Here is a 22,437-nt window from a genome sequence, read left to right as displayed (position 1 = left end):
CCAAAGCTCGTGATTAAGCGTATGTGAAAGCTCATTTTCTAGCGTTAAAATAGCTCTGTTTATGTCGGCTAGGGAACCGCGTGTAGCGGAAATTTGCTCCCGAAATAATGCCTGGCTAGCCCGGTTGTAAATACGGAGAGCTTTCTGTGAGACAAAGCGGTGTTTAAATTTTACACAGTTCGGGATGACTTGATTATCCCGGCAGCGTTTTAGGAATGCCAGACGGTTAAGTTGTCTGGATAACTTCAGCTTCAGTTTGCCGTAATGGCGGGCCTTGCGTGCAAAGAGATCTCCGTGGATGATCATTATTCTTGTTGAGAGGCTTATACGCTGGTTAAACATGATAACTAATATTTAAGGAATTGACAGCGTATACTAGAAATATAAATTAAATAAACTTTAATATATACTTTCCGATATTTCGGCAAACGTCACGTTGCCATCTTCTTGGGAACTTACTACAAAGACACGTGCACACAAGTACTAATAACAGCAAATGAGACTGAAGCTAAGAAGCTAACGTTTTCCTAAAGTCCTGATGGTGCCCCCTGGCAGGCTATATTGGTAGTTCTTGGCCTTTGGGTTGAAGTTCTTCTGATAAAAGTTTCCCAAATTTGGGACAGTCTCGTGCATCCAAATTTGTTGAGGTTTGGCATGTTCCTAAGGGCCGAGGCTGATTCCATGAATAGTCTTTCATACTTGAACTTGCTGCGGTGTATTACTGTGGCTTTCTTCCATCTTATTCTGTGGCGAGTATCCAGAGCGTGGTCTGCAAGCCCAGAGTGGCTGTACTGGTGAAATCGGATGCAATCCTTGTGTTCTGAGATTCTGATATTTGCTGTCCTACTTTGGCCAAACAGGTAAATTGTCCTACTTTGGCCAAACAGGCAGGACAGCAAATATCAGAATCTCAGAACACAAGGATTACATCCGATTTCACCAGTACTTGCCACAGAATAAGATGGAAGAAAGCCACAGTAATACACCGCAGCAAGTTCAAGTATGAAAGACTATTCATGGAATCAGCCTCGGTCCTTAGGAACATGCCAAACCTCAACAAATTTGGATGCACGAGACTGTCCCAAATTTGGGAAACTTTTATCAGAAGAACTTCAACCCAAAGGCCAAGAACTACCAATATAGCCTGCCAGGGGGCACCATCAGGACTTTAGGAAAATGTTAGCTTCTTAGCTTCAGTCTCATTTGCTGTTATTAGTACTTGTGTGCACGTGTCTTTGTAGTAAGTTCCCAAGAAGATGGCAACATGACGTTTGCCGAAATATCGGAATGTATATATTAAAGTTTATTTAATTTATATTTCTAGTATACGCTATCAATTCCTTAAATATTAGTTATCATTCTAATCCTTACTAATTCATAATAATTTAAATGGAATGCAGAGGATATTTTACTGTGTGGTCTATATGCTACCTTGAACTTTGGAAGTAGCAAATTATAGATTAATATTTTAGATTGAAAGTTTTGGAGAAGTTGGCATGCTTTATGGTTAATGGGAAATCCTGTATTAGTAATCTGCTTACATTTTATAATAAAGAGGCAGTGTTGATTAGTGCATCTGCTAATATGTTATTACTAGGCCTGTTAAAAACCTTTGACAGAATATCAATATGGATAAAATGATGGTTGTTCAACAAATATGGATATGTATTTGAAAAGAAATAAAATGGTATACTGCATGGCTCTGTTCTGGCAATATTTCTATGTTTAATTTACATATTATATTGTGGATGTGCTGGAGGACTATACAATTGTTAGGAAGAGTTTTTAAGTTGAGCCCATACATGGAAGGTTGGTTGATCAACCTATAGTACTGTGTATGGGTAGTGGGTTGGGAAAGGAGGAACTTGTTCACATTTGATTTAAATGACTGTATATTGTATTCCTTGTAACACAATAGGGGGAAGACTGTTCCACAGTTCAGTAGTTGCAGGGATGAGAGTGGAGAAAAAGAAACTTGTTTTGTGGGTTTCAAAGTGCACTGTGAAGGGATGTTGAGCAGCAGCTGCACATGTTCCAACGAGCTTAGTAGGAGAATTATTGATGCTATTTCAGATGAACATTTTCCATTGGAATATTTGTAGAATACACATAGTGCGGAGACTGATCATCAGTGCAAAAGTGGGGGATGTGAGTTGGTAAGAGATGGGTCATTAATGAGTCTGATTGCTCTCCTCTGTATTGAGTTAAGCATTTTGAGGGAACTTTTGGGGGCCCCCACGTCATATGTGAGAGCAATATTCAATAGCTGGGGAAGATTTGTGATTTGTATGAGGTAAACAGCTGTTCAGGGGCGGAGCAACATCTTGAACGAAAGAGAAATCCTAGTTTTTTAGAAGCTGATGACGCAATGGTTGTGATGTGTTTATGCCATGAGAGGCCTGATGTCAGAGCAATTCCAAGAAGAGAAATCTCAAATTGTCTAGAAATTTAGGTATTGTCAAAAATAATACTGGGAGAAAATGGTTCTCTTTTATGAGAAATAAGACATTACTGGGTTTTATTAGCATTGAAATTGACTAGGTTATCTGAACCCCATTGAAGGATGGCTTGGAGATTAGAATTGAGGGCAGTGGTGGTTGATGCTCTGTAGGTTCAGGTGAGTTGTGTAGAGTAAGGTTTATCAAATGAAAGGGAGGAGTGCAATGTGCTGTCATCTGCAAAACTGTGTACTGGGTTGAAGGTCAGCTAAAGTAGGTCATTCATATATAGCAGGAAGAAGGTTAGTGAGAGGACAGAACCTTGTGGAACCCCGACACATTAGTTGAATGGTGAGAGGATAAGGAACCATCCACCACCACCACCACACAGGGCGCATCCAGAAAGAAAGCCTGCAATCCTATTACAGAAGTCTTAAGACAGACTGAATGATGGCAGCTTGCTTAGTAAGACTTTGTGCCAAACTCAGTCAAACGCCTTAGAGATATTCTTCTTCTTCCTAACATGGAATATAGACCATGTGGCCTGTTCCAGTCTCATGCCATCTCTTTCTTGGTCTTACGATTGAGATTCGCCAAACTTTTCCATGGCATTTGTCCAGAAATGGGTGACATACGTGAGCAGATCTTAATTGTCGTTGTTGATCGGCAGTGATGGAATCCATACTGGTGGACATTTACTAGGTGGGTACCTTCAAGGTAGTATAGGAGTTGGAAATTGATTTTTCCGTTACTTTAGACAGGACTGAGGTGAGCGAGATAGGGGCAGTAGTTGGAGTGCAGTGACTTGTTGCCCTTCTTGGGAATGGATTGAATGCAGGAATCCAATTCGCTTAACGTGAATTTGATATGTGTGATAATCAGTTAGTGCGATTGAGTGAAATGATACTATTTCCTGTTTTAAGCGAGTGATCAATCAGTTAACATGAATTTTTTACTTATGCGAAATTTTATTATTATTATTACTGACACCTCCAGGGAGTCCAAAGACTCATTGAGGGAGGGCACTTACTCTACAACTCTCTGTCTCCGTCACTCACTCCACCAACTACAACGAACCGCAACTATCATCATCTACCGCCCACCACCAGCACTCGTATTCATTACTAGTATTTTACACAGACAATCACAAACATCCATGCCCACGCGGGATTCGAACCTGCTGCCTTTTAGCTGAAGAGTGGATGCCTTAACCACTTGGCCAACCAGGCCTGCTATTGGTTTCCTTGGTTTTAATAACTCAGCTGATAGCATTATTGAAGAACTCAGCACAGTTGGAAAAGAACTTGAATTTAATGAATTGGATAATGAAGATGTGAGAAACTTGCTCAATTCTTATTAAGACCACTTAAGTGAAAATGATTTCCTTCAACTAGAAGAACAGTGTGCATATGAAGAATAAGATAAGGAGCACAAACAAGAAGATAATGATATGACTAAGAAGCTAACTGCAAAAGAACTTGAGCTAGTTTCAGTCACACTGAGCATGCTAAGGAAATTTTCTTTGATGCTGATCTTGATATGGAACGAACTTCGAAGTCGGCCAAAATCTTGATAAAGCGATCACCAGCTGTCGCATATTGCATGACAAGATGAAAACATTGAGCACAATTCAAACATCTTTACTTAATTTTTTTTTGTAAAAAAAGTAGCTCAATCAAATGTTTAGACATTAAATAAAAAATTAAGCAGTTGATTTTTATTAACTTTGATGATTTTATCCTTTAATATAGCTTATGCTGTAACTTTTTTTCCAAATTTATGCTAACTGATGGATGAATTATAATTATTCTTTTTGTTTATTGTATTCGCTTAACGCGATTTCACTTAGCTTGCATTAATTGATGGATTAATTAATCGTGTTAAGCGAGATTTTCCTGTACCAAAATTTAATAAAAATCTGTGGAATAGCATGCTAAGAAATGGATGAGTAGTCAGATGGTGTTTGTTTTCAAGAGGTACTATAGTATTGTATTCTAGAGGAGATATTGAAGATGTTCTACATATTCTAGAATGGTTTGCAGAATGTTAAATGTTTTTGATAGGTGTATAATCAACTCTCATTATAGAAAACTCATGGGGATCAAAGGAATAGTTTGCTATATCAAATTTCCTCTAAAAAAGTTGTTACAATGGCCATTTGGCCAGGTGCTTTTGAAAATAAGATTATTTGTTTTATTTTGAAGAGATGTGTAAATGGCAAAATGGTTGATCTTGCTATGCCCAGTAATGCCTAATTCTATTCTTTTGTAGTGATGGAATGAAGTTGTTTTTCATGTTTTTGGTGATATGCCAGCTATGTCAGAAACTAGAATTTATATTAGTAGAAACAATGATTTATATAATTGTAAAATAAAACACTAATACAGTGAACTTTCACAACAGAAAATATCATTCTGCAAACCCTATTACACACAACTGAAGTCTTAGCCAAAACCTCATGGTAGTAATGCTATTTTAAAAGTAATTTGTTCTGGCAGATTTGGTCACTGTGAATTGCTATGGTGAGAGTGATTATTTAGAACTTTCAAGTAAAGCTATATGAATGATCTTTATTTGTATAGAAAAAGCAGACAGCTGATACAAGTCTTCAAGTCAAACTTACAAAATTAGCTGAGCAGGCCTTGGATAGGTAAGTTTTGTTAGGATTTTGATTTTTCTAGTTGCACTGTTTGGAAATTTTTGTTATTCATTCTTATTGTATGAATTCCTGTTTTTTTTTTTTTTACATTAGAAATAATAAATTTATAATTTATTATAATAATAATCTTTAATTTATTATTATAAATTATAAATATCATCCAATTTTCTTTGTCCATCAAGGGTGCTGTAGTTCTGCTCTTGGGTCCAGGCCATTTGCTGAAAACCAAAGCTGTAGTTTTGATTTTAAGCCACTTATAACATAATGAATTTTTTTCTTGAACTACCTTGCCATCTTGTTGGAGAATGAAGGTTTGGATAGTGGTAGCAGATTTTTGAGAGGAATGGGAGATGAAGGCCTTCATTCTGGTTGATTATTTGCTGTTTAATTGGAGCAGGTGTTTTGATGAGGAGAACAGAAACATTGTTACAGAAAGGAGTAAGAAATCATAGATATCATCTCATTTAATGCTAATGGACAAAACTGACTGCCTTTCCCTAAGCCAGTTTAAATTTTATGTCCTTTGGCATTACATGGGATGATATTTGTAATTTCTACTCCTTCTTTCTGTGGTCTGACTACAGTTTCTGTTCTCCTCAACCCAACATCTGATTCAATCAGATGTTGGGTTGAGAAGAAATAATTAATAGCATAGAAATAATTAACTGTTATGAAGGTCCTCATCTCCCATTCCACTCATATTTTTTTCTTAGTGGGCCAAGAAAAATAGTTAAGCATATCCAAATTTAATTTTTAAAGAGTAAAATAAAATGTAGAAAGCTTTCCTTCTTTTTAAATGGCAGTTGAGCTTCCTGATTTTTTTCTAGAACTATTGATTGCAGATTCTGTCTTGATAATACTAGTTGTATCAACAACTAAACATAAGACAGACCTTCACAGCAAATTACCTCACACATTACCATTTACTAGCATAGCATAACAGCTTCCAGTTTCTGATGGTATCCCTTTAAATGCACTCAGAACTTGGGCCAGAATTAATACTCATCCTAAGTCACCTTTTTAATCATTCTTACCTATCTAGCATGTCTATAGCATAAAAGTAAGCCTATATATGACCTACCGGGTGATCAAAGTGAATTGCCACATTATATCCAATTTGCTCATGCATTGATTCTCTCAGAAATCATCAAGAAGGTTATCAGTAATTAACTTATTCACCACCTAGAGGTGAATAATTAGTGACCAGTAGTGTGGATTCTGCCACTCTTGATCCATTGCAGCTCTAATCATAATCCATGTTTGGACACAAGTCATGGAAGAATCTGAAGAAACTTTTAATTACTTTACATTTTCAGGGCATTTTATCTGGTCTTGCAGAAAGGCAGTGTTCACCATACTACCGCATTATGGTCTGTCTTTGATCTTTTGCATCTGGCTCACTAACTTGCTCTGTGGTCATTCCCATGATAGATTACTTCCTCTCCTCAGATTTCACCATGGATGCTAGAGTACCACAGGATACCACAAATACTCATTAATTATTTGTTATGAGAATGAAGATCTCTCACTGACTACAGATCCTGTCTGTGGCTCTTTGTTGATAGCAGTACACTGTTTCTCTTTTTCATTTGACTAATCTTTTGAATGCAGAATCATTTGAGACTAAATTCAAGATCTTCTTTGACCAATGCTTTAATCTCCTTGCTGTTCTTCAGTGGATTAAGAATAACCTTGTCAACTTCAGTGCTATAGAATCAGTCCTTTTTTATTTCTCCCAGGAAAGATCTCATTTTACTCTTCTTACCTTTGATAATACCTAGATCAGATCCAAGCCAGTTTTACTCTTTCGTTTCATCCTTATGAGCCTGTATAATTGGTATCAACAATCTTATCATTTGGAAAGACTTGGGTTCAGATCCTGTCCAGAACTTTTATAAGGATTTTTTTATCTGAAGGTGAGTTAACTGTTCTTATAGGGAGGTGGCATGGTTTTTATTCCCCCAAAATGTGGATTTCTCATCCTGCAAAACAGCTCAGTCAGCGAACATGTGCAATTAACAGACATAATACATTGGCCTCATAGCCTTAGTTATTTTGGCAACTTTGCTATAACAACCTCATGCTGTCATTCTAAAGGCTGCAATATCCAACTTTCCCCATCAACAGATTTTTGCTTTTCCCCTTAATTTCTTATCCTTGCATGGCACTGGCCTACTGTAAATTCTTACAGCATTTTGTATATTTGTGTGTATCTATCTATCTATCTATCTAGATATATATATATATATATATATATATATCTGGGGGCCTATATTCAGGGTGTGCTAGGTGTGTGTGGTGCGGAACCACAGAATAGCAGTTTTACTGATATTATGTTTTTGTATTTATTACTGTTAAAGGTTTCCCCTAATTGTTTGCTGGCTTTGTGTGATTACTAAGATTAAACACTGAGGGCTTATTGCAGAAGGACATTATATCCTACACAATCTGCTGTCTGCACTACACCATCTACCATCCACTATACCACATTTTGCCTGACAACTACATGTTTTCAAGAAACTGTTTCTCAAATAAATTGAGGCAAACTAATTACATAAGATCAATATATGTAATATCATATCACAACCACAGAATAGCAGTTTTACCAATGTATGTTTTTGTATTTATTCCTGTTAAAGATTCCTCTAATTGTTTTGCTAGCTTTGTGTGATCAATAAAATTAAACACAATATACTAATGCTCATGCAGAGCATGAGCATTTCAATGTATAAACATTGTATCACATTCATGTTAATAGTCTAGGTGTGCAGTCACAAATGCAGACACCTTTGAGCCCTTTACTCAGGTATGCAGATTGTGCAGCATGTCAAATTCTTAGCATTCCAGTAGTTTTAAATGACCCAGAAGGCAAGGCAGGGTGTGTGCTAAGACAGTAGCACCCAGAAGTCGTTTAGTAGTAGTTGTGATTAGTTATTGTGTGAAGCAATCGAATTGAACCTTGTCATTTGTCGTGAGTTGTTGCTTTTGTTTTCTGAGTTTCATCTGTTTTGCATGCGTGAAATGAGACATGTTTATGAGACTGATATAGACAAGTTTTGAATATATATTTACAATTTTCAATAAATAATTTATTCACACTTTCTACATTCACACTCTCACAATTTTCATGTACAACCTTGCCGTTTCTTGTCATATCCCTATTTCCTTCATTCTGAAGGTTGACAAAAATATCACACTCACGATCCGAAATACACTTCAATTCCTCATTCTCCCTACATTTTCTACACACATTCAAGCCTTTATTATCATCTAACCGCACTTCGACCGCACTCCGCAAAGCGTACATTTCACACCTAGTACACTGACTCATTTCTTTTATACTACCGTTCTTTGATAAGGATGGTGAACCATCATTATGGCACCTGTGCGAAGGAAAATGGCGGCCAGTAATGATGGTTCGCCATCCTTATCAAAGAACGGTAGTATAAAAGAAATGAGTCAGTGTATTAGCTGTGAAATGTACGCTTTGCGGAGTGCGGTCGGAATGTGGTTAGATGATAATAAAGGATTGAATGTGTGTAGAAAATGTAGGGAGAATGAGGAATTGAAGTGTATTTCGGATCGTGAGTGTGATATTTTTGTCAACCTTCAGAATGAAGGAAATAGGGATATGATAAGAAACGGCAAGGTTGTACATGAAAATTGTGAGAGTGTGAATGTAGAAAGTGTGAATGATAGTATAAATGGTTTCTCAGAGAATAAAAAAGATGAGATAGATGCATTGAGTGAGATCGCGTTGTTGAATAGTGCGATAGAAAGAGCAAAACAGCAGCTAGAGTGCATGAACAAAAGTAGACTGAATGAACCAACCAATAATAAAAGGTATGACAGGAAAAATAGACGTATGAATGTGAACATGAACAAAATGAAGGATAGAGTGCTATATGGAGACTCGTTAGTACGAGGTGTGTTAGTAGAGGATTTGACAAAATCGTACCAACCTGGTGCGACCATAAAGGACGTAACTGAGTCTATTAGAGAGCAAAAGGAAAGGGTGAAAGAAATGATTGTTGTGGCAGGTACGAATGATTTGAAAGGAGATAAAATGGAAATGATAGAAGACCTGAATGAATTGTTTGAGGTAGCAAAAGAAAAGAGTGAGAGAGTTAGAATGATTAGTCTTTTGCCACGGTATGACAGTTAAATGTTTAAAAGGAGGGCCATAATTGCGAATGACTTTATGCGTGGGTTATGTATGACGAGTGGTGTGGAATTTGTGGATGTGTGGAGTGAGTTTGATGGGCGAAAGGATCTATATAAGATGGATGGCTTGCATTTGAATGGTTACGGTGTAAGAAGACTTGAGAAAGTGTTGCTGAATGTAGTGGATGTGCAAATTCAGGGAAACTAGATTTGTTAAGGGGGGGGAGTAGATATACAGTCCTTATGGAGGCATTTGAATGTAAGAATGAATATAATATGCCAGAGCAAATAAGGACAACAAATCTGAGTGGGATAGTTAATATAAGGCATCAAGGTAGGGTTGGGGCTAATGGGGGTCTTAAATTCATGTACACTAATACTAGGAGTATTAGGAACAAGAAGGAAGAGTTTTTGGCCATGGTTGGCACTTCCAGACCACAGGTTATAGGTATTAGTGAAACATGGCTGACTGTAGATGATATAACTAGTGGGATTGAATGTGATGGGTATAGTGTGTTCAGGAATGACAGAGAGAATAAAATGGGAGGAGGAGTATTGTTGATGATAGCTGATGAGCTCCAGCCAAGGAGAATAGAAGTTGAATTCCAGGATAGAGAAAAGAGCACATTTGAGGCCATTTGGTGTGAGATTGTGGCTAGCAGAACTAAATATACAATTGGGTGCTGCTATAGACCAGGTGATGGAAAAGATGGTGGTGACAGTATGCACAAGTAAATAGAAGAAATGGGTGGAAGGAGGGTGATTATTATGGGAGATTTCAACTATGGTCGCATTGATTGCCGTGAGGAGAGGACACACGGAAGGAAGGAACTGGATTTTATGTGGTTATTAAGGGATAACTATCTGCGACAGCATGTAATGGAAAATACTAGGGGTCAGAGAGTGCTTGACCTAGTAATTACATCTGAGGATTTGGCTGTAACAAATATGACCACATTGCCACCAATCGGTGAGAGTGATCATAGGGTCTTAACTTGGGAGGTGGCTAAAGGTGTAGAATTTTCAATTAAGACAGGGTACATGTGGAATTATCAGGCTGGAAAGTATGACAAGCTTAGGAGTTTGATTGGTTCAGTGATATGGCATGTACAACTGCAAGGACTAGAAGTTGATAGTGCATGGGAGGTAGTTAAGAAGTGCTTGCATGAAGCAATGGCTGACTGTATACCTAGAGTCCGAATAATAAATCAAGTAGGGGTTAAATGGATGAATAACACCATTAAGCTTGAGCTGCAAAAAAAGGGACAACTATGGAGGGAATTTAAGGAGAAGGGTGACCGGCAGGCACATGAACGGTATAAAGCGCAGGCCAGAAGGGTGACGAGTGTGGTAAGAAAAGCAAAAAAGGATTACGAAAGAACATTGGCCATGCAGGCTAAAGAGAATCCTAAACAGTTTTTTAGATATGTAGCAAGTAAAAGGAAAAATGTACATGGCAGATTGATTTTAAAGAATGCCGATGGTAGGGAGGTAACTGAATCAGTTGAGATAGTTGAGTTACTGAGTGAGCACTTTGCAAGAGTATATCATCCAGGTGGTGACATTGCAGAAATGAATAAACCAGTAGATTATACGGGAATTGTGGTTAATGAAGTGGAGGTGAGTAGTCTATTGCATAACCTCAATGTCAATACATCTGTGGGATTGGATGGTATACCAGCTCGTGTTGTACGAGAAGCAGCTAAAGAATTGTCAGTACCCTTGACCATTTTGTTTAATTTGAGTCTCGGGTCTGGGTTAGTCCCGAGCGGGTGGAAAGAGGGGAAAATAGTTCCACTGCATAAAGGTGGTTCCAAGACTGCTGTTGTAAATTACCGACCGATTAGCATATCAGGAATCATTGTCAAGGTCTTAGAGAAATTAGTCAAGAAAAGAATACAGGATTGGATAGATGAAAATGGGATATTGTATGGGGGACAACATGGTTTTGTGAAGGGTAGATCATGCCTCAGTAACTTGCTCACGTTTTATAACACAGTGACGGCTGAACTGGATAGGGGTAATGGGTTTACAGTGATACTACTGGACCTTGCCAAGGCCTTTGATAGGATACCACATGGAACCCTAATCAGTAAACTGGAGCAGATGGGTATAGATATAGGGTTGGTGAGATGGATAGGAGGGTGGTTGAAGGATAGATATCAAAGAGTGGTTTATTCAGGAGTGGAGTCTAAAAGACGTCTTGTGACTAGTGGAGTGCCACAGGGCTCTGTTCTTGGACCACTGCTTTTCAATTTGTTCATCAATGATATTGGAAAGGATCTGAGAGGAAGTGTTCACTTGTTTGCTGATGATGCAAAGTTGGGTAGAGCAATTGTGAGTGCACAGGATGTCAAAATTTTACAGGATGATTTGGATAGTTTGGAGGACTGGGCTAGGAAAAATGGATGTCAATTTAATGTGGCAAAGTGTAAGGTTATGCACTTTGGGGTGAAAAGAATAGCAGCAGTATATTGCATTGGTGGAACCATACTCCAGGAGATTGATGAGGCGGGATTTGGGAGTGTTGGTGGATAGGGAGTTGAAGTTTAGGGGGCACATTGCAAAAGTAACTAAAACAGCTCACCAAATCACTTGGCTTCTGAAAAATACTTTAACATGCAGAGACGAACAAGTTGTTGTTCCTCTGTATCGAGCCTTGATAAGACCCCATCTGGACTTCTGTGCCCAGTTATGGGCACCAGGGTTTCTTTGTGATGGGGAGGAAGTGGAGAGGGTCCAGAGACGAGTGATCAAGATGATAGCAGGTCTGTGGAATGAACCTTATGAGAATAGGTTGAAGATTTGTGGGTTGCAGAAATTGGACGATAGACGAAGGAGGGGTGATATGATTGAGACATTCAAATTACTGAAGGGTTTTTATAAGATTGATCCAGAAGATATTTTTGAAAATATGACTGGTGGTGGGAGGACTAGGGGCCATGAATGGAAGTTGGGCAAGAGCGTGGTTGACAAGGGTGTTAGAGCTAGGTTCTTTACTTGGAGAGTGGTAAATGAGTGGAATAAGCTTCCAGATTCTGTTGTGGGTGCTACGACCGTGAATGAGTTCAAGGCAAGGTATGATAGATACTGTGTGAATGTTGAATAGTTGTTCTTGACATGATGTTAGGGCCTCCTTCGATGAGTCTGTCGACTCCTTGGAGTTTCCCGGAACAATAATAATAATAATAATAATAATAATTTACAATCGGAAACAGTGTTGACAATGTACTGAATGCCACATTTTCTGCCAGAACTTTTGCAAATTGTATGATTATAGTTGAAGGAGGTTGGAAATTGTGTATAAGTAAAATGAGTTATTTCAGCCTTTCTTTGGTTCAATCTGGAAAAATAATTTTCTAAGCGATTATTATTTCGATTTTTGTGCATATTATATGGCTGTTTTTTTTAAAAATTATATTCATATTATCCGTGTCTCACTCTAGTATTTGCCAATGATAATCTAATCTCACCATAAAGCATAAACTTTTTGTGCTTCTCACATAAATGGCGCATGCATGAAGCATAACTGTTGTCATTTGATCTTTATGCTTTACATATTTAAATTGATAAACTAAAGTATTCAAAGTTATCCTCGGCCAGCCTGGTTGGCCAGCTGAGTGGTTAGTGTATCTGCTCTTCAGCCAAGAGGTTGCAGATTCAAATCCTACCATGGATGTTTGTGATTGTCCTACTCTCTGTGTGGAAAGGGCATCTGCAACCCTAGTACTCATTCCAGCAGAGGACTTAATGTCCAAAACTTTGTGAGGCACAGGAGTTACTATACAGAATCTGCAGATGTCAAGTGTCAACCTATCAACAACTTTCCTCCAAATCAATCTGTCAAGACTACAACATTATCAAATTTTATATTTCTGTCTTCTAAGGCACTTTTTACTGTATCAATCCACCTACATCTGGGTCTTTTTCCTGCCAACCTGGCAGAGAATACTTGTTTTGTTAATCTTTCCTCTCCCATTATGTTTAAGTGACCATACCCCCTGAGATTAGCTCTGCTAACATATTCATCAATGTTGACAATGTCAAGTTCTTTCCTAATATCCTCATTTTTAATATGATACTGCCATTGATGCCATCTGTTCACGCCCCTAATCTTTCTCAGGAGTCTCATATCTCTGGTCTCTAGTCATTGGTCAAGTGTTTTATTTCTAAATCAGCTCTCAGATCCATAAGTTAAAATTGGTTTGAACACTGTATTGCATACTGCTAATTTATTGTTTTGACTAATTTCTCTCTTATTCCATATAAATTTATTCAGTTGACTTCCTACCATACTGGCTTTGTTGATTCTGTTGTCTATTTCCATTTTTAATTTACCATTCTCACTAAAAATTGTGCCAAGTATCTGAAATGTTTTACTTGTTCTATAGGTTCTCTATTCATGATGCAGTTGATGATTTCGATGTCTCTACCTATTTTCAATTGCTATTTTCTACTTATTTGATTATTGGTGATTTTCATACCAAATTTATCACAACAGTTATTCAATTTAGTCACGGAATTTTGCAGACGTACTGTATTTATTTAAGAGCATGACATCATCTGCATAAAGTAAAGAGCTGAGAATAACATCTCTAATTTTGACATCAGGTTTAATACCACTTTCTTTCATAATGTGATTCATATCTATAATGAATAACATAGGAGAAAATGCACATCCTTGTCTGACACCAGATTTAACATCAAACTATCTTCCTGTACTTCCTTCAATTCTTACTGATAACTTACAGCTCAAATAAAGAACGACATTGCTTGATATAATGCCCCCATTGACACCATATAACTGTAGCATTTCGAATAGCTTTTCTCTTGCCATTATGTCATATGCCTTTTGCAGGTCTGCAAAATTTAAATACAGATGTTTGTTATATTCCCATGATTTCTCAACTATCTGTCGTAAAGTGAAAATCTGATCCTGACAGTCTCTATTTGTCCTGAATCCAACTTGTTCTTCACCAAGCTTCCCTTCCACAATTCTTCTCAATCTTTTCTCAAGTATGCTTGCATAAAATCTTACCAGGAATACCGTTAGATCTTGAATGGGGACTCTTTCAACAAAAGAGTCATTCATTCAAGATTTAACAAGAAACACAATTCTGAGCTAGAAATACTTGTACTATTAGTTAAGGAAGCAAAATATAAAAGAAAACCTGTTACAATTACCTTAGAAAGAAGTAAAGTTGAGGAGAAAATTGTATGTCTAAGTAGAATTATATTGTTGAAGTTATTGATGTCAAAATTAAAGCGAATAAAAGTTGAGCAGCTCTCAGATGTGAACTGTAGACTAAAATACACAAAGGTTATTGAAGAAAAAATGAAAGAGTTTGAGAACAGGAATCAAACTTTGGAGATTCAGTGGCAAACTCTGAAGAAAACATTGATTGATTCTGCCAGAGAGGCATGTGGTGAGGTTGTCTGTAAGGATAAAAAAAATCAGAACTCCCTGGTGGACACAGGAAGTTAAAGAGGCAGTGAAGGAAAAGAAGAAAGCATATCAAAAATTCCTGTCAAATAAGTCAGCTTGTGCTCTTAGAGAATATAGAGACAAATGCAAGAATGCTAAACACAAGTCATGGGAGGACTTTGGCAAGAATATAGAAAATAAATATCAAGAAGGTGGCAAATATTCTGGAAGTTGTTGAAGAAGCTTAATAATGGAGGAAAGAGTGCTGTAAAAGGAATTAGAGATGATAAAGATGACATGAAAACGGGAGAAAAAGATATCCTTGACGTATGGAGTAATTACTTTTAAAAACTGCTACATGAAACAAGCAGTGATGACAGCACAGTGGTAAAAAACACTGACCAGGCATGCAGTCAGGAATACATATCCATACTTGAAGTAGAAAAAGCCATCAAAGGCTTGAAATGTGGAAAGGCAGCAGGAGTAGATGATATTCGACCAGAAATGCTGAAGTATGGTGGTATAAAAGTCTTACAGTGGCTGCACTGCATAGTTCAGAAAGCCTGGACAGAGGGACGAATTCCCGATGATTGGAGTAGAGCTCTCATAGTACCCATATATAAAAAGGGAAATAAAACTGCATGTAAGAATTACAGAGGTATTTCCATACTGAGTCTTCCTGGCAAGATCTATGCAAGTATACTTGAGAAACGGTTGAGAAGAATTGTGGAAGAAAAGCTTGGTGAAGAACAAGCTGGATTCAGGCCAAATAGAGGCTGTCAGGATCAGATCTTCACTTTACGACAAATAGTCGAGAAAGCATGGGAATATAACAAAGATCTGTATTTAAGTTTTGTCGATTTGGAAAAGGCATATGACAAGGTGCCAAGAGAGAAGCTATTCAATATGCTGCAGTTATATGGTGTCAATGGGGCATTATATCAAGCAATACTTAGTCTTTATTTGAGTTGTAAGTCAGCAGAAGGTTCAAAGGTTACTAACTAGCTGCCTACAATGACGTAATACCCGCAACGGAAGCGTTCGTGGAAGGTGAGCTGATCTCGCGTTTGGAGAAATGAACGCTCTTCAAGGAGCAGAAGTGTGATGCAATTGTGTAGGGGCGAATAGGAGAGCATAATGAGAGATCCTCCAATACAAAAAGAGGACGCTACAAAGAAGAATAAAAAGCGAATTCACTCAGGTTTGAACCCCCCCATTTTTTCTCTTCCTGTTTTCTCATGTGGTCAAGCAGAGTACTGACCAACCAGAAGTAATCTCCTTCCCGGTTGCTATCTGAAGGAGTCGGGCATGCTATACATGAGCTGACAGCAGATACCAACTAGAGCCATCTGTAAAAGTTTACCGATGCGAGACAGCGGGAAAAGTTCCCCAAAAGGACGGCCGAGATGCCATATCTATCTGGTAGACGAGCGTTTGTGCGGCAAAGTGCAAGGAATTGCGATTTGCGTCGATCAGCCTAACCTTCACGTGGATGCAACTCGATAAAGCAGAAAGACTGACTACAAAGGACGGAGGAAAGAAGTGCGATATCCTCTCAGGACACTGGTAATGTACAGTTAATTCCTTATTCTTGTAACAATTAGTATTGGGGCAAAGAGAGAAGAACAGATTTCTAATTGAGAAGAAGGAGAACTTTTAAGTGACTTTTGTGCTCAGTAACATGTTAATCATATTGGACTAGTAGTCTGAAAGCCTGAGAGTATGCAACACTTAGTTGAATGTGAATTGATCTTTGTTAGCAAGTTTTACTTAGAATTTTGAACTAGTGTTTTATGATGAATGTGTACTTATTTAACCTAGAGATGTAAATAGAGTATTTAATAATTAGAATGTTCCTAGAATTTTGATATGAACATACCCTTGATGTGTGGAAGGAAGTTTATTGTATGTAATTTGATAATTAATAAACATGTTTTTTCTATGTAAGTCTGAGTTTGTCTGAGCACGAGACTGATTTATTTTACCACTCGCGAAGTTCAAACCTATGAATAAGGGGAAATTAAAGAAAGTTATAGGCCATGACTGCAATGTTGAAGTTTCTATAGGCACTTAATACTTTAACAAGATTAGGTAATACTTGAACTCTAGGAAGGTTTCTTTGTACAAGAATTCCTCTGTACTAGGACTCTGACTGGCGCAGCTATATCAAACAAATTTTGTCAGAGTTCCGAAAGGAGAAGTGGCCCCAGAGAGAGAGAGAGAGAGAGGTTAGAGATTTCAGGCTTAGTAGGCACGACAGGGATTTAGGATAGAGAAATAACAGAAAAGTGATGCCATAACAATGGCACAGCCGACGTAACAATGAACTAGTCGACATAAAGAATCATTCATAGCAGCTGTAACAATAGCGCAGTCGACATAACAATACTCAGTAGGGAAATACCTCCTGTAATTCTTGCATTCAGCTTTATTTCCTTTTTTATATATGGGTACTATTGAAAGTTCTGCTCCAATTATCTGGAATTTGTCCCTCTGTCCAGGCCTTCTGAACTATGCAGTGCAGCTACTGCAAGACTTTTATATCTCCATACTTGAGCATTTCTGGTCGAATATCATCTACTCCCGCTGCCTTTCCACATTTCAGGCTTTTGATTGTTTTTTCTATCAAGTATGGATATACAATCCTGGTTGTATTCTTGTCGAGTGTTTTTTACCACTATGCTGTCACTGCTTGTTTCATTTAGCAATCTTTCGAAGTAATTACTCCATACACCAAGAATATCTTTTTCTCTAGTTTCATGTCACCTTTATCATCCCTAATTCCCTTTACAGGATTCTTTCCTCCATTTTTGAGCATTTTCAACAGCCTCCAGAATATTTTGCCATATTCCTGATATTTATTTTTCATGTTCTTACCAAAGTCTTCCCATGACTTTTGTTTAGTTAGTTTTACACACTATTTAGCTTTCTTACATTTGTCCCTATATTCTCGAAGAGAACAATCTGACTTATTTGCCAGGAACTTTTGATATGGTTTTTTCTTTTCCTTCCCTTCCTCTTTAACTTCCTGTGTTCACCATGGAGTTCTAATTTTTCGAAAAATCTCACCAAATTCTTCTCTGGCTGAATCAATCAATGTTTTTTTTTTCAGGGCTTCCCATTGAATCTCAAAAGTTTGGTTCCTGTTCTCAAACTCTCATTTTTTCTTGAATAATGTTTGTGAATTTTAGTCTGCAGTTCACTTCTGTGAGCTGCTCAACTTTTATTCACTTTAAAACTTTCTTATATGTTCCTTTTTTGAATATGAAATTCAGTTTTATCCTGCTCAAGAGTAAATGGTGATCACTTTCAATTTCAAATCCTCTGTACACTCTAGTGTCCTGAACCAGTGAGAAGACATCACTATCAACAATAACATAGAGACTTTTCTTATTCCTTGCCTCTTCTCTCCATGTGAATTTGTGGACATTTTTATGTTGGAACATTGTGTTAGTAATAACCAGATTATGTTCTGAGCAGAAATTCAACAGGTTTTTGTCAATATTATTAGCTTTTCTCCAAATTTTTCTGAGAAAAGTTTGACAATCGTTTCCTCTTCTTCTATGTAGATCTCCAACAAGGATCAACTTTTCCTTTTTCATTATGTCAGTTGTTTTCTCTAAAGTCCCAAAAAATTCCTCCACTTCTACCTTCGTAGAACCTTCTGTAGGCCCATAGTCTCAAATAAGTCTCATTGTCCAGTTCCTCATTCTCATATTTGCCCGCATCACTCTACTTGATATTGTTTTCTGTTGAAGAAGATTAGTCTCATATTTAGTTGAATACTATAACTACTCTTTCTTTTCCCTGATTGTTATTGCTTGAATATAACAGTTTATATTTATTACTTAGAAAGATCTCACCCGTTTTTGTCTTTTTTTTGTTACAAGCACCCCTATTATGTCAATCTGGTACTTATTATATTCTAGTTCTATTTCTTTGTCATTCAGGCTTCTTACATTGATAGTACTGATCTTGAACTCTGATGATGTTGAGTTGAGATGTGTTTCAGGATTTGTTCCAGCGGATGACTTTTTGCTTTTCGTCCTGGTTTCCTGGCAAAAACAACAGGCCTTGTTTAACCAGGTTTAGCTTTTCCCAGGTGGCATGAAATTCTGTCATCTTGTACCATCCTTTTATGATGTTTATGTTTTAAAATGTTTTTGTAAAACATAAACATTTTACACACACTCTTAATACAGTACCATAAATTTTCACTACATTAATTGTTTGTAAATAAAGATATTATTTTTGATTTTCTTTGTTACTCACCCAGTCTCTTTAGTTAACTTATAATAATAATATCCCAGATCAAAATCTGTGATCTTAGCCACTCATGCAGGTCAACTCTGTGTATAATGATAGCCAGGAAGTAGATACACAAAATATCTCTTGTTTTTCATACTGCACCATTACTGCTAGTATTGCTTTATTTTTTGCAGAATAAATATATTAACAGAGAAGGCGTGCAAGGTTCACCATGAACTGTAGACTTGCATATCGCTGTGTCTGCAAAATTCCACAAGCTATGAGGAAATTAGAGTTACCATGAAGTCATTATTATTTGTGACACCTCCAAGGAGTCCGAAGACTCATCACGGGAAGACACCTGCTGTACAACTTTCCGTCTCCACCACTACCGAACCACTACTACCAATCAACTACGTCAGCACCATCTACTGCCCACAACCACCACAAGTATTTTTTGTCTGAAAATTGCGTGCGTTCTGAAGGGCCGATTTGTCTGTATGCAGGATGAAAAACCCGAATTTCTGGGAGAAAAACCCTGCTACCTCCATATGAGATCGGCTAACTTACCTTCAATTGAAAAAGTCCATATAAAGATTCCTCCCATCATGATGGGAATCGAACTTGGGCCTTTTCCAATGAAAGGGTGCAATGCACCATCGTTCTTCCAATTGTGCTACGGAGGCAATTTTATATTATTAGTTAAATATTTAGCAAAAATCATTTTCTTCACTATGCATTTCTTTTAGTGTGTGATGGTGATTGATGGCAATCTGTGATTTGGACATGGACTTTCATTTGTTTAACTTTAATTTAAATATGTTCAGTTACTATTCTGTAACCCAACTAAACAAAATATTAAGCAGCTCACTCCTATACACCCCTTGAAGGTCCATGGCAGGAATTTGAGGTATCAAATTCTTGTCTAATATATTTGTATAATAATTGTCTAATAATCTTGTCTAATATGAGATATCATATTAGACAAGATTTCCATATTGAGAAAAAAAATTTAGGAGAGAAATGATGCAGGGAGAAAATATTGTGAATAACAGTTTGGAGTATAATGAACTTTTTATTTGGGCTGAATGCAGTGGGAGCTCTGACATTTATAGACTAGCTGTAACTGATGGGTTGCTAAGTTTGTCTTTTACTTGAGAGGTGAAGTCACTTTTGATATCTTTACGATATACTTTTTTAAACTTCTTAGAAAAAATCCAAAGATTCAAGATCAGGACTATAAGATATATGGATAACTGTCTAGATACAGTTGATTCTATTCTGCCTAGTTCTCTATCTGGGAAATGGGCATCCATGGTTCTCGAGTGTCTTGTAGACTTAAACACATCAATTTTTGCAGATGGCTTTAAATATGACTATCTGCACTTAATATATTTATCTTGTAAAACAGATACATTGATCAATGAATACATGCAAATGAAATCAACCTAGACTTGCTCTTCTTCAGATAGCAAAACAAAAGAGACTCTGGCCAATTATGTTTGTAAAGGATTTTTTCATAGAGACAGAACTATGTAACATTTTTTAAATTAGAAAATGCAGTTTGTAGATCAAATTTGCTTGGCTGGATAAATGGATAGCATCTCCATTTTACCATTGGAATGAGGGGGAGTTAATTCTGACTAATGAATGATAGGAAATGGGTTTCATTGCCTAGACCAGTGTTTCTCAAAGTGTGGTATGCATACATTTATGTTTTGATTGGAAAGGTTGTGTTGGAATAAGCAACAGATGGAGCAAAATCTTTCCATGAAAATATCATTATCAAATACCTGATATCTAGTACATCCCCCCCCCCAAGGGGGATGTACTAGATATTATAATATTGCTACATGAAAAAAGTTAAATCATTACTAACATCCAATTGACAATTTTCCTCCAAATTAATCTGCTATCCCTCAAGACTCCAATATTATCAGTTATCTTATATTTCTCTCTTCTAAGTCACTTTTTTACTGTATCAATCCATCCTTATCTTGGTCTTCCTCTGTTTTTTTTCCTGCTAGCCTGGCAAAGAATACCTGTTTTTGCTAATCTTTCTTCTTCTTCCATTCTGTTTATGCTTTGCTAACACACTCCAGAATGATAACAATGACAAGTTCTTTCCTAACATATTCATTTTTAATATGATACTGCCATTCATTGATACCATCTATTCACTATCCTAATCTATCTCAGAACTCTCATATCTGTGGTCTCCAGTCTTTGATCAAAGTGTTCTATTTCTAACCAAGCTCTCAGATCCATAAGTTAAAAATTATTTTGAATGCTCCTACTTATACAGCTAATTTAGTGTTTTGACACTAATTTCTTTCTTATTCCATATAAATTTTTTTTGCTGACTTCCTATCATGCACCATCATTTTGTATTTTGGTACAACATGAAATTGTGGAAGAAAAGCTTGGTGAAGAACAAGCTGGATTCAGGCCAAATAGAGGTTGTCAGGATCAGATCTTTACTTTACGACAAATAGTTGAGAAATCATGGGAATATAACAAAGATCTGTATTTAAGTTTTATAGATCTGAAAAAGGCATATGACAAGGTGCCAAGAGGGAAGCTATTACTTAGAGAAACTGTAGTACACTACAGTTATGTGATGTCAATGGGGCATTATATTAAGCAATACTTAGTCTTTATTTGAGTTGTAAGTCAGTAGTTAGAATTGAAGGAAGTACAGGAAGATGGTTTAATGTTAAATCTGGTGTCAGACAAGGATGTACATTAGTACATTATCCCCTCTGTTATTCATTATCTATATGGATCACATTATGAAGGAAAGTGGTAAAACCTGATATCAAAATTGGAGATGTTAATGTCAGCTCTTTGCTTTATGCAGATGATGTTATACTTCTAAATAAATCCGCTACAAGTCTGCAAGATTCTCTGACTAAATTGAATAGCTGTTGTAATAGATATGGTATGAAGGTCAGCAATAAAAAGACAAAGACAATGAAAATAGGCAGAATCGTTGAAAATGTCAACTGCGTTGTGAACGGAGAACCCATGGAACAAGTAAAACATTTTAGCTACATAGGCATGATTTTTAGTGAATATAGTAAATTAAATATGGAAATAGACAACAGACTCAACAAAGCTGGTATGGTGGGAAGTCAATTGAATAAATTCATATGAAATAAGAGAGAAATTAGTCAGAACACTAAATTAGCTGTATACAAGACAGTGTTCAAACCAGTTTTAACTTATGGATCTGAGAGCTGGGTCAGAAGTATATCACTTGACCAAAGACTAGAGACCGCAGATACGAGAGTCCTGAAAAAGATTAGAGGCGGGAACAGATGGCATCAATGGCAATGTCATATTAAAAATGAGGATATTTGGAAAGAACTTGACATTGTCGGCATGCTGGAATGCGTTAGCAGAGCTAATCTCAGGTGGTATGGTCACTTAAACAGAATGGGCAAGGAAAGATGAGCAAAACACGTGTTCTCTTCCAGGATGGGAGGAAAATGACCCAGAGG

General features: G+C 37.1%; 1 protein-coding gene across 1 annotated transcript in view; it reads left to right on the top strand.

Moving 5' to 3' along the window:
- Positions 1 to 22,437, top strand: part of LOC150105502 (calpain-7-like) — a 237,561-nt gene that overhangs the window by 55,475 nt on the left and 159,649 nt on the right. The window contains exon 5 of the mRNA XM_090394849.1: positions 5,021 to 5,088. Coding sequence (XP_090250975.1) covers positions 5,021 to 5,088 — 68 coding nt within the window. The remainder of the gene's footprint in view (positions 1 to 5,020; positions 5,089 to 22,437) is intronic.

This window comes from Typopeltis vanoorti, chromosome 6, assembly GCF_054136105.1.
Source record: "Typopeltis vanoorti isolate ZY-2024b chromosome 6, IOZ_Tvanoo_1.0, whole genome shotgun sequence".
Lineage (NCBI taxonomy): Eukaryota > Metazoa > Arthropoda > Arachnida > Uropygi > Thelyphonidae > Typopeltis > Typopeltis vanoorti.
The sequence above is the reverse complement of the archived record's forward strand: the minus strand, read 5'-3'. Positions and strand labels throughout refer to the sequence as shown.